General features: G+C 34.1%; 1 protein-coding gene across 1 annotated transcript in view; it reads right to left on the minus strand.

Moving 5' to 3' along the window:
* The window catches only part of DPH6 (diphthamine biosynthesis 6), a 205,307-nt gene that overhangs the window by 151,146 nt on the left and 36,312 nt on the right, over positions 1-17,849 (minus strand). The window contains exons 4-5 of the mRNA XM_005149286.3: positions 7,658-7,731; positions 6,208-6,326 (exon numbers count right to left, since the gene is read on the minus strand). Of these exons, the coding sequence (XP_005149343.2) occupies positions 6,208-6,326; positions 7,658-7,731 (193 nt within the window). The remainder of the gene's footprint in view (positions 1-6,207; positions 6,327-7,657; positions 7,732-17,849) is intronic.

The following is a 17,849-nucleotide window of genomic DNA, read 5'->3' on the forward strand; positions in this document are numbered from 1 at the left end:
CTAAAATCTGTGTCAGTCACTGTATTTATCCCCATGCAAACAAGTTATAAAAATGTCACGTCCCCAGAAGGATCAACAGAGACTTCTTACAGGGGAGTTCAGTAGCTCAACTGCAAAAGGGTAAAAACCAGAGTGGAAATAAACAATGAAATTAGGACAGGAAGTCTCCTAAAACTTCAACTCAAAGAGACCTGGAAAGCAAGCATCCAGGTCTGAGTATCTGTCCTACCGTACACAGATATGCCTTTAAAAGTTTGAGTTTATGCTCTGTTTCAGCACAGAAGTCTGTACAGTGAATATGCATCCAGAATTTAAATCTTATCAAGCATCTAATAGTATTCTAGAATTAACAAGACACCATTTCTACTTCTTGATTTTTCATTCTGTTATTTCTGGTTTGACATCTCTTACTAAGCAATTTTTCTTCCATTAGTTTCCAGCTCAAAGTTCTCTAACTGTTCTTCTGTCTCTTTCACTAGAATCCTTATTTCCTTTCTTCTTTCACTTTAAATACCTGAAAGTCCATTCTTAGCCCGATGTGCCCCTTTCACTTTTCCTTTAGATGAACTGATCTCCCCAAACTGCAAAGCGATCTTTCCACTCCTAAGCCATCCCTTTCCAATTTTGTCTCTGACATCTCTTTAAGAAGCACTGCATTCGAGAACTTTCAATTACTTTTCTGTATTCATGCATATTAACTTTTGCAGTCTTCCTTCTAATTTCTCTCATTAGTTACTACTGAAAATACCAATGATCTTAAGGTCCTTTCCAACCCTAACTATTCTATGATTTTCCAGGAACACTGTTCCCTTCCATTGCACAGATGATGTGCTCAGAAAAAAATGTACACAACCACTAATTTTACCTCAGGATACAATCTGACATTACAGCCAACACAAATGAGAGGTAAGCTTTCTACTGAAAGTTTTGTCCTCCATATGGCCATGACATCTACACAGCATGTTCCCCACACATACAAAAAAGCAGTGCTTCTCTGCTGACTCACCTAGCTACAGCTACATCATCACAGGACCTGTTACAGGGCAGAGGCAAGTAGAGACTTGTAGTTTGGAAGAGTCGGATAGAAGGGGGAAGGAAAAACTACATTGAAGAGGTTGATCTATCTGTAACACTAAATTACACCCTCATGTGTTTAACCAGGAACTGTGTGGTGCTAGTTTGTGTTGTTTGTTGTTGTTGGGTTTTTTTTTTAATGTACTACTTTATACGTAAATCTTACATGAAAATTAATGGGAGTCTATCAATTTCAGTCAGTCAGGATTTCACTTATGTACACCATGGCATGCAAAAACTAAAAAAAAAATGCAGATACCTAGGAAGTTAAGTTTAAAAAATAAACAAAAACCCCAGGTACCAATTTCATTATATTGAGAAGCAACATTCTCTCTAGGTTAATAGCTCATACATGAAAACATATTACTCCCTAAACTACCAGCTTTTCAGAGAATTCCATGTATAGCAGGAATATACCAATCTTCTTGGCCTTGTGAGGCAAGTATCAAGATCTTCTCACAGCAAAAGAAACTCAAATATACTTACTTCACACAGCTCATTTTAGAGAAGGAACTTTAGGATTTGTTGACAGACAGGAAATGGCAGTACCTCCCTAAGGACTCATTACTCCCGTTTTTGGAGGGAAATAGCCTGGGTAAGCAATTAGGGCTCACACCATCTCAAAACTTAGGCTTTCACAGACCTTTTGATTTCAACACTACCCATGGCTGAACATGTACATTGTCTGGAATCATTCATTGTAACTGGACCTACAAAACACAGATGGGGCAAAACACAGATGTGGTAACAGCAAAAAAAAACTCCACTTCAGATGTAGGCTGAGAACCACAAGCTAATCAGCCCTGATACAAAGTTCAGCTTTTATTCCTGTCCAACAGCTGAACAGCCTTATGGTTATCATTTCTCCTGTGGTCCAAAGAACAGCTGAAAGTTAGAAACATAATTAAACATGAAAGATGTTTCTTTATTTCAAATTAGTATTTTTGTTGCCTGACATAATAATTACAATGTTTTTTGCAGGTATTAAATTCAATAATAAATTATTAAGTTGCTATAACCAAACTGGGAAGAAGCTGCAATGTATGAAGTAAATAATGCTTTTTAATCCCCTAAAAGATAATTTGAGTTTATATTCTGATTTTGACTGAAGCATGGAAGAAGTAATTCACCCTCTCCCCTTCTCCCCATTATTTTCTGATGCTAACAATGTGCACTTATAAAAACCTAGTGGAGGTCAATGTTACTCTTAAAAGCTCAAGAAAAACTAGAAGCACTGAGGACCAAATGCTTTAACTGCATAACATAAAACCAATTTCAACTATGTTTTCTTATAGTTGAGAACTGAAGTTTGTCATATCTTATAAGGTGGAGCTTTAGTGCTAATTCTTAACAAGACTTAGCTATAGTTAACTATATAAGAAAACTAAATAAAACTCAATGCTCAGGTTTTACTGAGGTCCATACTGTGAGGAACCCAAAGATTGCTTCCAAATGTAACCTTCCTCCTCTCACTTCTACATGAATATTACACCTTGTGCTGCAATGGAAGAAATATTCATTGTAACAGCAGTACAAGTAAACCCAGTAAATTAAGCTACCAGATGAAAAGTTGAAGCTGTTAAATGCATACTTTGCAAGTTAATTAGTATTTTAATCTATAAAATGTGTTCAGAGGCCAAGGATATAAAACCGACACTATTGTGTTATATTACAACATCTCTGTCATATTACACAGTGCTATGATACATGTCTCACATGAGCAATGATATTACTGGAATTTCAGGCGTACACACGTTAAAAACAATCAATAACTGCTTCTATTTTAAATATTATTGAGTAACCTTCCTGTGATTTTCTGGGATTTCCACTGAAGAGTGGTATATTTCAAATATAAAAGTATTATTCATCATTGTCGTGGTTTAAACCAAGTCCACACACAGCTCATTCACTCCTCCCCCCTTTGCACCCCCGACCCCTGGAGAGTTGGGAAGGAGAATCCAAAGAATGTAGCCCCCACAGGTTGAGATAAGAACAGTTTAATAACTAAGGTATAACACAAATCACTACTGCTACTACTATTAATAATCATAATGATAAAGGAAGTAACAAATGAAGAGAATACAACACCTCACCAGCCACCAACCCATAACTCACCCCTCCCTGCCGGACCGAGCACTGACCGGTACCTCCTCCATCCCCCCAGAGCTCCAGCCCGCCGGGTCTCTCCCGGTTACCTCCTGGGTATGACGTGCTATGGTATGGAATACCTCTTTGGCTAGCATGGGTCAGGTGTCCTGTCTCTCCTTCCTTCCGGCCTCCCCTCCTCCCTGGCAGAGCATGAGCTCAGAAAAGGCCTTGGACAAACCAAACACCAGAGCAGTAACTCAAAACATACTTGCTATCAGCAACCGTTCTCAGCCTGAAAGTCAAAACACAGCACTGCACCAGCTACCAAGAAGGAGAAAAATGACTGCTACTGCTCAAACCAGGACAATCATACAGGCATCTTTAGCAGCAAGAAAATGACACAGAAGATAAATATGCATAAGCATATTTTTTTTTTTTAATAGCTCAGGTTTGCTGCTAGATCACAGAATGTTTTTCCATCATCATGAAAGCCTCTGAAATCCACTAAAGGAAAGCAAGCAGATTTACTTATAGGTCAACAGAAGGCATGTGAAGAAGGCTTGCTAACAATACTTCTGTGGGTAAAGTGAGAGCAATTGGTATCTCATCTGGAAAAGCACACTTCTCTGAGATAGAAAACTCTTGCCACTGGCAAAGTTTACGATATTAATTTGTAATGGTGAATTTAGGGGAAACGTACTAAACTAGTGCTCATTTACTTTCATAATTATGTGTTTTCTGCATAAAATTACAGGCTTTTAGCTTGTCAATACTGGCACTGAGTTAATGGAAAACAGTACAAGGTGGGTGTAGAAGTATGCCCGTGCTGATGAATGTCAGGCTCAGGTTACAGATTTGCTTCTTGCATTCACATCTGTACAATGTACTTTCTAATGCGTTACTCTTCAGACTCTTAAATCTGCTATTTTAAATATTTTCATTGCAGTTTAGCTTTGATTATTAACCTAAGAGGCAAAAAGTTAAACTGTATCTTATCTTCTTTGCCACTTGATATGTTAAACAGCTTTCATACCTTAAATCCACTTTAATAAGGCATGCAATTATTAAAGCATTACAGAATGGCCCCAGAGCACAAAAGCTCCATTAAATTTGCTTACATCTAATTACGTCTGCCTGAGGCAGGTGAGAAATTGACTCTGATAAGATCTTTCTTTTACCTATAGCCAAAAAATAAAAAGAAAAAAAAATAACCTTGGAGTGATTTTCTATCTAATTGCTATCTACAAGTATTTATGGTATTCGCTCCTTCAATGAATAGCCAACAAAGCACTCTTTGTGCACTAACTAGTGCATTTTAAGGTTTTTTAAGACTGTAGAATACAAAATACAAGCTTATCTTGCTTCAGGCGTAAGACAGGTCATCAATGATGTCTACTTCTGAAATAGTTTTATCTATTATTTAAATCATACATTTTCTTTAAAAAATAATTCTGATGTGAGAAAGTATGCTATATGTATTTTGTGGTCTTTTTTTTCTTCATGTCGGCATAAGCAATGAAAGCATTTTATTTTATGGAAAAAGAACATAAATATTAAAATGTACTTTACACAGCCTGAAAACTATTAGTTTCTTTTCTTTTTCAGTTCAAAATAAGAAAAAACAAAAGTGCTTTATAGTAGAAAACACAGCATTCAACTCCTCTGTATTTACAACTGGCCTTCCAATATTCAAGAAAATGTTATTAAATTACATTGCTTGTTACCTACAAGTGAATGAGGGAATGTAATATTTCTAATCATTCTAGTCCCACCCAGAGAACAGTACAGCAAGACCTTCACAGGGATAATGTAAAAAGTAGTTAGAAAGTATACCAGCTAAAGAGGAATGCATAAATAAATAAATAATAATGGGGAAAAAAAAGTCAGGGAATTTATCCAGTCTAAGGGGATTATAATTCAAACTTTGTTAATTTCTAAGGAGAAATTACTTTGTTATAAAGTATTTCTTAAAGAAGAATTTATAAAAGGAAAGGGGAATGTGATGTGAAAGTTGCCCAGATAAATCAGCCATCGGACTTCTAATGCAATATTATACAACTATTTTTTAAACATACATCTTTAAATCACTAATACCACTGATGCTCTTGCATTATACTAGCCATTCTTTGGTACAATAGACAGCAAATCTTTAGTCAACCCAAAAAGAAAAGGTCCTTTGGTCATGCTTTATGCTTAAGACCTTACTCAAAACTCTTAAATGAAAAGCTGCATAGAGGCCCAAAATGAATATACATGTTTCTCATGCACTTCTTAGGATCATTCAATAAGCCTTCCCATAAATCTTTATTTTACCTGATCTTTATATTCAAACAACAAACGCTATCTTTCATGTTGTTTCATTATTCAAACCTCATTTTACGTATTTGACAATGAAAGGACATGTTGATTTTCTGGTATACTAAACAACTACATTGTAAATACCCTTTTTATTTTTTTGAAGGCTATGATGAACTATTTCTGTTTGCTATATGCTTTACCAACTCAAAAGACTGTCATTACACAAAATGTTTTAGTCTCATATAATTATATCTTGCTTGTTGTTAATTTGCTGTATTTCTATTAAAACTTTCATAGTTGCCTTATAATATTTTCTAGCCACCAGTCTGCATCATCTATAAATGACAATACTATGAACCACTGAATTATGCATGCATCTTTACTGCAAATCAAAATCAAACTCGAACAAATATATTACAAGAGGAATATAACAACTAGCCAGGAAGAATTACTTTCCAGTTTTTTCATGTCTTCTCTAAGAATTAATTGCATACAGTCAAATCAATTAGTCCGACATCATGACTCTTATTCAGCTAGTACTTTTCCAAGGGGGTTTTTGGTGGTTTGGGTTGGTTTTTTTGTGGTTTTTTGTTATTTTTGTTGGGGTTTTTTGTGTTGGTTTTTTTTTTCATATTAATATTTCATATCCTAAAATACAAACCAAAATTTCTTTTCTTCTCTGTTATTCTGTGGATTTGCCCATGGGAAGTTTCAGTAGACAGTATTACACAGAAACTTAATACATACCAAAAGCTGCCACTTTTATGATTATGGCTTGAATGTTAGATGATATCATTTCTTTAAGCAGTATTTCCTGGTTCCGACGCCAAAGGTAAGCTAAAGGCTGAAGATTAAGCCTTCTGCAACTTAAAAACAAGCAAAAAAAATGGATAAAGCCAAGCATTATACTTTTACACAGCATGATTCATAAAATGAAAGAAAATTGATTTCTCTCATTTCCTACCTATAGGTATTTTTTTATTCTACAATTTCAAGTACTATTCCCAGATTTCAGTATATATATTAAGTCTAATATAAGGAAAAAAATTGTTGTAACTATAAATTATCTACGTAAATAAGATGTAACTCACTAGTGTAAACAGATTTGCATGGGAAAATAAGTAAAACCATGCGAAAACCTTCAGGAATGTAAACCACATAATATCTTCGGAAGTGATTACTTTTTATGAAATAATCACAATGAAACATCGTGATGTCCTGTCAATCTTTTGGCTGTGGTAAAAGATCTGAAACTCACTATCAACAAAAGAGGTATTTTCTAAAATACCTAGTAACATGGACAGTCATTAAATGTCATGTGTAAGGCAAAAGAAGAAAGGAGCTATTTCAGACTACAATTTACCTATGTAAGGTACACAAAGAAAACACCCATTTTGCGTAACCTGCTGATGTGAGTCAAGTTGGCAAAGGATTAATTTCACTATTCTTACAGTTCATGAAGGATTCTATACATTTACTTTTATCATCAAGTAAGTAATGACCTCATGAAATTACAATTAATTTTTAACACAAGGTGGTTTTGTTTTTCATGAGACATATAGTGCAATATTTTTTCAATACCCAAGTCAAATCTAGGCCTATATAACACACACAATTCCCATTACATAATCCTTTTAATTTAAGACTCTCAAAAAGCATCACAATTCATCTAGACTTAAAGAATGTGCATAGCAGAAATAACAAATGAAAGCTCCTGATTAATGATAACATATTTTAGATTTTATGGAAGGGAAGACACTCATATAAGGATTTTCTTGCATTTAACTCCTGATAATAAGTCACAGGCTGTTGCTGTATATTAACAGTCTGTTGAAAAACAGAGGTACTTGACCACAACACTGGAACTGAGTAAGCTTAACTGAGATTTCAAATGAATTGTTGAAATTGGAGATCTGAACATATTCTACTATTTTCACTTCAAAACTCCAAGCATTTCCAACAGCTCCGTTAAAGAGCAATCAAAGAGTATTGTCTTTACTGGATTTTTAGTAATGAATACATGGTTCCGTGGGGGTGAGGGGAAAGACACTTAGATTAACAAATTGAATAGATTAGGTATCGTAGAACATGAGAAAATAAGCAACCGTCTCTGCTCCAGAATCTGAGTTAGAAAACAGTCAAGAAAGAAAAGCACTTTCCAGAACGTGTATATTAATAACAGTTAATATTTTCTTACACATCTTCAACTCGAACTCTCTGGTAGTCAGAAAGAATGGCTCCCACAGATACACCCTCCACTCCTTCTTTGTCCTGAAAAAGAGACATGGAATATTAACAACAGCAGTATACGCTGGCCTAAGCAATAGAGATTCAGAATCTTTACTAGCAGAATCAACCAAGAATAAATCTTTTTCTATGTGTCCAATATATGGAACTAAATGGGCTGGAATTAAGATCGTGAATGGAAGAGAGCAGTGAAGCTGACCTACTACATGGTTATTACTCTAACACAATCACCTACTTTACTAGTGTACCATTTTACAGAAGAAATAACCAGGGTAACTCAAAAGTACTGTATTTAACAGCTTATACTAAAATTTTCCTGACATCCTGAAAATTACTTCCAGCTCTTCATTATAACTGAAGTGGTAGCTATCCCACCTACAAATAAATATTTATTTGTATAAACACAACTATGTACTTACATAATTGCATTTACAATTATGAAGATTAATTAAGCTGATAGCATTTGCCATAATAGGCAGCACCAGAGGGTGTGAGATCGGGCTTTTTACCCTAACACCAGAAGAAGAAAACTCGCAGGCAACTTAACATTGCCTCTTAAAAACTCTGCTACAAAAAAGTTTTCCAAGACATACTTTCTCTTTATTTTCAATTACCTAAGCCAACAGCACTTTATTTTCTCTTGTAAACACATTGAAAATGTAACAATTGAAAACGCACTGAGCTCTTGCATTTTTAAGTTGCCTGAGTCCCAATCAACATGCTGATCTTACTTTCTTTTCCTAAAATTTGCTCCAGCTAGACTTTAACAAAGTCTTTTAACCAAGGTTGACCTAACTACACAGCATGACTTAAACTTCTGGACATGCTCAAATAGACAGCAATCCTGGGAAGCTTGCAGCAAGATTTTAATGCCAAATTTTCAACTATATATCTATATATGAACTCACAATCAAACCAGTCTTTGCCTGCCATGGGTCTGAATTTAAAGTTCATTTTCAGTTTATCAATAGAATGACGTGGAAGGTGTTTTATTCATAATTATATTGAAGGAAAAAATTTTCCAGTTTATGTCTGTCTGGAATATTCCTTCCTACATCTATTATTTTATTTTTCACATTAATTCTCACCTCATACTTGCCCAACCAATTTTCTAAATTATTCACAATCATCTATACTTCTGATTCAAGAGCCACTGCATTTATCAAAATTTCTAGCTACAGTAATCTAAAAATCGTATCACTGTTCACAATTTATCTACTTCTATATGTCATTAATGGGTATACCATTTAATATGAAACAATGCAAAAACATACAGGCTTCAGATTGATGCTTCTGACATACCCAGAAGTGACAGTACTGATAAAAATTACTTTTAGATTATCTGTCACTTATACATTATCCACTGCCAGCATTATCATTGCTACTACTATTATCCAGACAATGTTATTTCTGCTTCTATTTCAGCTTTCTGTGCAACATTTCAAATCTCTTTTCAGAATAAAGATAAATCACAAACATTTCAATTTACTCAACTCACCCATCTAGAATTACATTTCTTAAGAAGTTAACACAGTTATGTAAGTAGAGTTTTCTTTAAATAAATTTAATAAAATGATTCATGAAGCTTTCTTGTATCTTCAAGTATGTCTAAAATGTTTTACACATATTCCTTTGTTTCATGCAGTTCTGACATGCAGTTCATCTGTACTGCTACAGTTGCGCTTAAGTTGCACTCTTCAAAGTTCTTTTTAGTTAAATGTAATAACATGACAGCTCAGTCTTGTTTGCTTCTATTTTATGCAAAAAAGAATAACCCTAACATCATTCAACATGTCCAGAAAAATCACCTGCGTTTCTGCCTATGTGAATAATTAAATCACAAGCAATATATCCTCAAAGTAATAATCATGAGGTGGTCCATGCACAGGATCTGACATCACAAACCAATGTTAACTCATTAAATATCAGCTGTTCATGTTTCCATGTCACCACACACCTTTGTGTGTGAAGGAATGAAGAAGCCTTTATCCCTTTCTGCTCACACTAATACATTAGTAAAGGAATCATAGAATCAGAATGGCTGAAGCTTTTCACTTTTGCAAGCAAACATGAGACTTCTGCTGTGAAGTATATCGAGACTATCAGAGACTAGAACAATATATGGTAATAAAACTGAACACTGTTATAGGGAATACAGTATTCAACTACAGAATGGAATAAGGGAAGACAAAAGCAGAAAAACACTGCAGAAAATCATCTGCATTTATATGATCATGAAGCAGACCGGGGTTCAGGGGCAATGGCAAGGGAAGAGTAAAGCAGATTTAGACTATGATCCAGAGAACAACAACAAAATAAAAACCAAAACCATAAAAGCCTCCCAGTATTGGACATACTGTATGTTCAAATGTTTTTCATTACTACTTCTTCATGCAAGGTATCATAATCATACACATGATACAACACATTTAATAAATCAAGATAGTTAAACAACTATTGGAACAATGGCCAAAATTAAAATTTAAATATCAAGTAGATTACTCATAGGTTTTGTTAGGGGTGGCTGCTTTTCTTCAATCACACACATTTGTTACACAGGGGGTGGATGTGCATGTATACACACACACACACATAAGCATGTATGCATGTCTGTGTGTGTATATATACACATGTATACACTGTATCTTGAAGTTAGAACAGACTGTCATTGGCTGCTTGCTTACAAGCTACCTTAAATCTAATTTAAATAATAATATACAAAATATTTTACAATTATTCTAGTTTATTTCCTCCTATAATACATAAGTTTTAATCCTCTCTTGAAGTGGCAGTACAATAGTGTTACTTTTCAGCTGTGGTTAGCTTTCATGTTTAAAGATTTTTGACAGGGAGCTATTCACCACCATCACTTTTCATTTATTTCTTCTTATGGTAAAGAGCAAATATAAACTTCCATCACTGTTCAGACAGCAGCTTCCACAAGGAGAAACAGCAATACACTTAATATATGCTTTGAAATGGAAGAACTAGTTAATACACTTACATATAATAAAATGGAATAAATTCAATCCTGTATTCTGTATGGTTCAACAAATCAAGGCTAGAGTGGCAGAAATGCAAGTAATGAATATTTGAAGGGAAGAAGAATGGAGTATGAGGTGGAACAGAAAAAAAAACAACTATGGTCTAACAACCTTCATAAATTCCTCAACTAGACAAAGTTTACATAAAGCCCTGCCACACAACATATTCAGTTCAGTACTTGAAGTATACAGAGTACTAACTGAAACATAGTTCTTCACTGGATTCACTGCTTGGTATTGATTTACTGGACATTTTGCAAACAGATTGGATTTCATTTCATTCAGAGCTGATCATCGTTAGCAGAGAATCAATCCCAGAATCAATGGTGTCAGGTCTAGGTTACTACAGTTCACCTTTAAATGTGGAATCTGATCAGGTTTGGTACCATAAAAAACATGTTCAAAACAACATCAGGCCCAGCATAGGCAGAGAAGGCTAACATCTGTAGGCTAAGTATCAAGGATTTGCACTGATCTCCAAAGCCAAGGAAGTTAATTTGGGAAAATTTGATGTAAAGTTGTTAGGTATCATATAAAAAGTAACAGAAAACAGAAAAATATTCAAGGAAAGTTAATATGGAAGGATGGCTTTTTTCTTGTGTGGAATTATATCATTATAGCATCTTGTTATAACCATTGATTTATTCCTTTCCATAACAGTCCTGAAGAGTAATCTTCATTACTAACTTAGAACAGCAAATTGATCTCTGCATCTGTACTAAAACATAGAATTCATGTTTAAAGCTTCATAGTTTTGAAGTTATATATATTTTGTAAACAGTTTAATAAATAACACAATTCAAAAATGCCACGTTATATGCATTACTTTTAGTTGTATTTTCTATCAGAAAATAGTATAAAAATTATATCATTTTTTGAAGGCTCCAAAACATGAGTGCCACAAATATGCTTGCTGTTATGCTGTTTTCAAAGGTGGCTCTGTAATACCCATGTACTGATACACTGGTTCACAGTTTAAGTAAAATATAAACAGAAATGTAAGAGCAACTTACAGTAGCACATTGTGATTTAAATTTTGCCTTTTCGTTTCAGTGACTAAAATTCAATTAAGTATAATGATAATTTGAGGAAATGTCTACATATGTGTTGTAGCATACAGTACTGGTAGAAGTATTCTACTAATCAGTAAAATATTCATTTCAGTAGTATTAGCACAGAAGTTTTCCTTAATTTCACATTTTAATGTCTATGCCTGACCCTTTCAGAGTTCAGGAAAAAAAAATAGTGCTAATGTTTTCAATTTAATTAGTATATTGCATGCACTGTAATTATTAGTGGGAAATGTTATATTAATGAATGTGAAAGTTAGCTGTAAATTACCTTGGAGTTATTATCAATTTCCCAAGTTACTGCTCCTTAAGATAACCCTCTCCCTATGGCCCTTCCGGTAATTTTTCTTTGCCTGATAAACATGATGATTAAACAGCACACAGTGCAAACCTTTGATACTTTTTAAATTAAATTCATGCCCAGCCTACGGGCTGTGTCTGATTTCAACTAAATGTGTCAGTTAATCAGATAAAAACTTATCAGCAACTCAGAGAAACAGCAGCCTTAGGCTTCATCAATGCCAGAGAAAGCTGAACAACACAAGACATACAGACAATATCACATTATCAGTAAAGGTTACTGCTAAGCATATCACTACACAGAACTATTTACCACCTTAATGATGTCTAGCTTAAGAAATATTGCATACAATAGACAAAATAATATCAAAGAAAGAAAAGGGAAGTCCAAGAGCCAACATATGCCCGTTCATGTGAATTGCAACAAAATTTGAACAATTCCATTCAGAAAAATGTAGAATATCCCTAAAAATTCACTGTTTACTTCAGGTTTGTAAAAAACCTGAAACATAAATAGCTGAAGAATGGTTAAACTAGCTTTAATTTTTAACATTTGCTTCAGAGCTTTGCCACAAGAGTTCATTTTATGACCAAGATATAAAATAGATCATCTCTAAATGAAATTGTCTTTCCAATTACTATCCTCCTTGAAGCTTGCATGAATATCAGAAAACTGTTACACACACTTAAATTGAAGCTTAAGGTCATTTGTGTCTAAATAATGATTATCATTCATTTGCAAAACTTCAAATTAAGCCACAACATATTTGCAGGTATGTGATTGATGATATATACATTAGTAACAGGACTTTTAGGCTTCTGCAATTATTGGAGTGGAAAATCCTTAAATATGAGTTTTACTGTATAAGTTGTGAAGTATTCCAAGATCACTGATTATCATCATTTCAAATAGAGTATGTGATTTTTCTAAGCCTTGATATGCTTGTCAAAGGCAGCTGTAGGTAATCAAAGACAGTATGGAAAAAATTCCTGAGATATAGGGATATAATAACTCTACAGATTTAAAAACTTCTGTTTGGCAAGGCTCTGCAGGCTAGCTATGGATCAGAGACTTGAAGATGACTACATGCCATCTGGGACTTTGCTGTCTTCCACTTTGAGACCTCAAAGCACAGTCTCATGCCTTCATTCCTTAAGAATTAGTTCCAAAACCAGGGGTGGAAATTAATTTAATGTGAATTCACATAAAATCCCTGTGTGAACACTCAGGAAGAACTTCTGGAGTCTTTGGGAGGCGGAGCTTAACTCACTTGTAAATTGCATAATAGTATGTATCTACACAAGGAAATAATACTATGTAATTTACACGCTTTAAAAGCTTAGTAACTTTTAGGAATGCCCTGCATAGAGTACAGACACACTAACACCTTTAAGCATAACTGATGGCTTAATTCGGTATAAGGGGGGGGTATTCATTAGCTCTCAGTCACAGTTTTCAATATCTAACTGCAGTCTCATAATAACTACAATTAGTATATGGTCCTCTTGCTACCTGCAAGCATCAAAGATTCAGGGAGATGGTGCAGGGTATGTTTGTATGCACATGACCACATGCACACAATTGCAAATGAAAAAGGAGAGAGAGCACAAGAGACAGAAATACCATTCTCAAAGTCTAATATCAGAGTATGGTGAAATACTGCAATTCGAAAGACTAGAATTAAATTCTACATAGCAGAAACAGAACACCAGGAAAATATTCCCCTATGGCCGTACATCACACCATAAATGCAGGTTTTCCTGATATACTGATTCTCTGTTTAGCTGCATTTACAAACTGAACAATTCATCTTAGGAATTAAACATCTTTCTTAAGGAATGATTTTTTTTATGTTATCTCATATATTAATTCTTTTCATAGAATACAAATTGAGACATCTTTTCAGATAATCTTGCACAAAATGTTTTTTTAAAGAACTTTTTTCAAATGAAAATAAGTTATGCTAAACCCAATACATTTAATAAAATTGAATATAGATATACCTATCAAAACTATAGAATACTAAAATCAAAATCAATATCTTTCTAAAATTAGCTCTTGTATGCCTTAATGTAACATTAAAGTAGTTGCCTGCTTATTTTAACACATTCTAAATCATGTAAGAATTTCAGATGGCATAAGTCAATTTTATTGTCACTAACAAGTATGACAAGTAGGTATGTTTACATACACTTAGCTCATTCTCACATGTACTACAGCTGAGAACATCTTTCAAAGCTGCACTTCATATTTATGAAATGTATTTAAGGTGTATCTATACACATCTATACACTCTCACATCATCATTGAATTTTAAAATAAATTACAAAAAAAAAGAAAATACTTTAAAGAATATGGCAGTTTGCTCATATTTTTCTCATGACTTAAAACTCCAAAGAACTGTACAAAGGCTTTATCTTTTAGTGATTATATTTACATAATACTAAATGTTCAAAGCTTTGTAACTTTGTATTTGCAGGAAAGAACTACTGAAAGTATTTTTAAATCACACACTTCATCAAAATTTAATTCTCAAACTTAGCATTACAGCAACTAGCCTTGACAAAATAGCATCTGGAGCACACTGTACTGGAGCAAACCTATCACATTCCTTAAGAGGAATGAACTTTCAGTTAAGGTTGGCTAAGATATAAAACTATTAAACACAATACTTGAACAAGTTGTACAAACGCTGTCAAAAGCCTTCATTACCTCTTGCCTGAAATGTTGATCACATTCAGTAATTTGAAGTGTTTAAATAAAAAATATGCAATGATAGACATAAAGACAAAGCTGAAATTTCATTATTAAGTCTGAATAGTAACTTAAGACTTCTACAAACAGCTTATTCCCATCTGCATACATGGGAACTTGAACATGATGTATCTAACTAAAGTACAATATGCAGATTCATAATATTTACAATCATTCCTGAATTGTCACAAAAACTGTAATGCTGAAGTATGTGTAATTGACTGATTAGTAAATTCAAAATTTTTAACCGTAGATGGACATATTACAAAAAATCCTGATGCTTTTGCTTTTTTTTTGTTCAAAGCTCTACCTTTTCTCAAAGTGTCAAAGTGTAGGTTTTCATTATAAAGCAAGTATTATATCAAAGATTATTGTAGTACTATGAGTTACTGGAATACAAAGTGAGCAGAAAATGTATGTATAAGAAGAAAGGCATGTTTGAGGATTAAAATTTACCTCATTTGGTATTAATCTGATGTGAAACTTCAGGCCATTGGATGGTAAATAGAAGTCAGCTGAGAGGAAAGCTGCACAATTTTCACCTGACAATATTCTAGGAGCATATGCTTAAACATATAAAGTATTACATATAATTATATGTATTAAATTATAAACATTAAATTCTAAGTCAAAGAATTTTTTCTAAAGGTTATTTGACAATTTCATCCTTCTTGTTACTTAAAAACACTTAACAGTAACTTGTTACTTAAAAACAATAAAAACACCTAACACCAGTCTATATTCAATTCCATTTGCATAGTGCAACAGAGTTAGGCAGCTCGGGGCTATTACGGTACTAATAGTATAGTTTCACCTACTATAGTGAAGTTACTCTTCTCTCGCAGGCAGGCGAGGGAGTTAAAGGCAATTTAGATTATATTGTGCCATTGCTGTAACCAGGAAACCAACCTGTCCTGTAAGTATGTACTCCTTCCTGCATGAAACAATGAAACTTGTTCTACATCTACAAATTTATTTGCAAATTGTATCACTTCAAAACAATTTCTTCAGGATTTCATATAAACATTTTAAAATTACTAAATCATTAAGTTGCTATTGCTCCTATGAGCAGATCAACTTTGAATGGGCTCTGAAGTACCATACAAAAAAAATCTCACACAATAAATATTCCAAATCTCATTTTTTTCCAGTGACAACATATTTTAGATTAACTCTCAGAAATATTTTTGTTATCTGCACTGCCAGTAACCAGCTAAGTTTATCATCACTCCTTCTTGCATAACAGCAGAACACACAACCTTCTAAAAGCATTAAGCTGGAGGAAAACATTCTATTTGGAGCACAGGTCTAAAAGAAAGGCCTCTTTCTTTTTGGACTTGGAACAGAGATGTCATGAATCCTCCTCTAATCTTCAAAAGAATTTTTGTTACTTCTCCAAAAGTCAACAGTGTTTGCAAGTTCTTGAAAACTTAGGAATCTCAACAATGCAACACCAAAAGTTTGTTCCATCACATCAAATTAATATGGCTGGGTTCTTCATCAAAAAAGGTGAAAAAAGGACAAAAAAGTCCAAGTATCCCTGATCTTAGGAATCATTATGTCCAAATGGTGATAAAATATCAATGAATGAAAATGAGTTAAATAGAGGCACACTCACAACTGTCAAATTCTTCTATATCCTATATAAGATTAAGACAATCCTCATAAAATATTCCCTTAATTCTTAGGAAAAAAAAAAAAAAAAAACACAAAAACCCAAACACCCAATTTTTTTTATAGTGGCATACATTTTCTGCTAAGTTTTAGCAGAAGGATCCTCTTCAGATTTCAGATTTAAGCATTCACACTTTTTGCCCCAAAATTGCTACTGCAAAACTTCAGAGTTTGCACCACACTTTTCATAGTGAGAATAGAGGATTTAAACACCTTGAGCAAAAAAAGAAAATTCTGCACACACTTTGTGAAAACACTGTTAGTTTATGCTCCTCATCTACGACATCATTTACTCTTACAGATGTGTCGTGGTTTAAACCAAGTCCCCCAACTCCCGGAGAGTTAGGAAGGAGAATCCAAAGAATGTAGCGCCCACGGATTGAGATAAGAACGGTTTAATTGCTAAGGCATAACACAAAACCCCTACTGCCATTTACTACTACAAATAATAATGATACAGCAAACAACAAGTGAAGAGAATACAACACCCCACCAGCCACCGACCCATAACTCACTCCACCCTGCCTGGCCGAGCACCGCGTGCTCCCTCCTCCATTTTTCTCCAGAGCTCTACCCTTCCAGCTTTCTCTTTCCCAGTATCCATCTTGGGCATCATGTGCTATGGTATGGAATACCTCATTGACTAGCCTGGGTCAGGTGCCCTGTCTCTCCTTCCTCCCAGACTCCCCTCCTCCACCTGGCTGGAAAAAACCTTGAACAAAAACACCCTCAAAACATGCTCAAACCATGACAAGATGAAAATATTGCAACTTTCAACAAAGTTTTCTCCAGATTGCAATGAAGCATGAAAAGCCACGCTTACTTCTAGGTTTAATTCTTTTATGAAGTGGCTTTGCTTGGATTATTTTTACATCACTGCATTTAAAAAAAAGACAACAAGGTCACCTAGAATTACCTGTTCTCTGACAAGCTTTAGTAAGTCTACATGAAGAATCAAATCTTTCTCTTCACTGGACTGCTTAGCAGCAAGAATCAAGGGTTCTTCCCATTTTATTATCACAACAGGAACAAGTATTTTTCTATGTAATCTCAGTTCCAAGTATACATGCTGAATGAACACATTTCAGATGCTTCAGCTACTCTAGCCACATAAAGTCACAAAGCTCTTAAAGTTGTATATATCTACCTTTTCTTTAAATACAGTAACTTGGCAGAATGATAGCTTAAGAATGTTCTTAAAAATAACATTCTCCCATTTGCAGTAAAATAACTTCTACATCAGGTATTTAGAGCCTACTAATTATAATCAATTAAAAATACAAATTTTTAATGCAAGTA

Source organism: Melopsittacus undulatus, chromosome 4, assembly GCF_012275295.1.
Source record: "Melopsittacus undulatus isolate bMelUnd1 chromosome 4, bMelUnd1.mat.Z, whole genome shotgun sequence".
NCBI classification, from domain to species: Eukaryota; Metazoa; Chordata; class Aves; order Psittaciformes; family Psittaculidae; genus Melopsittacus; species Melopsittacus undulatus.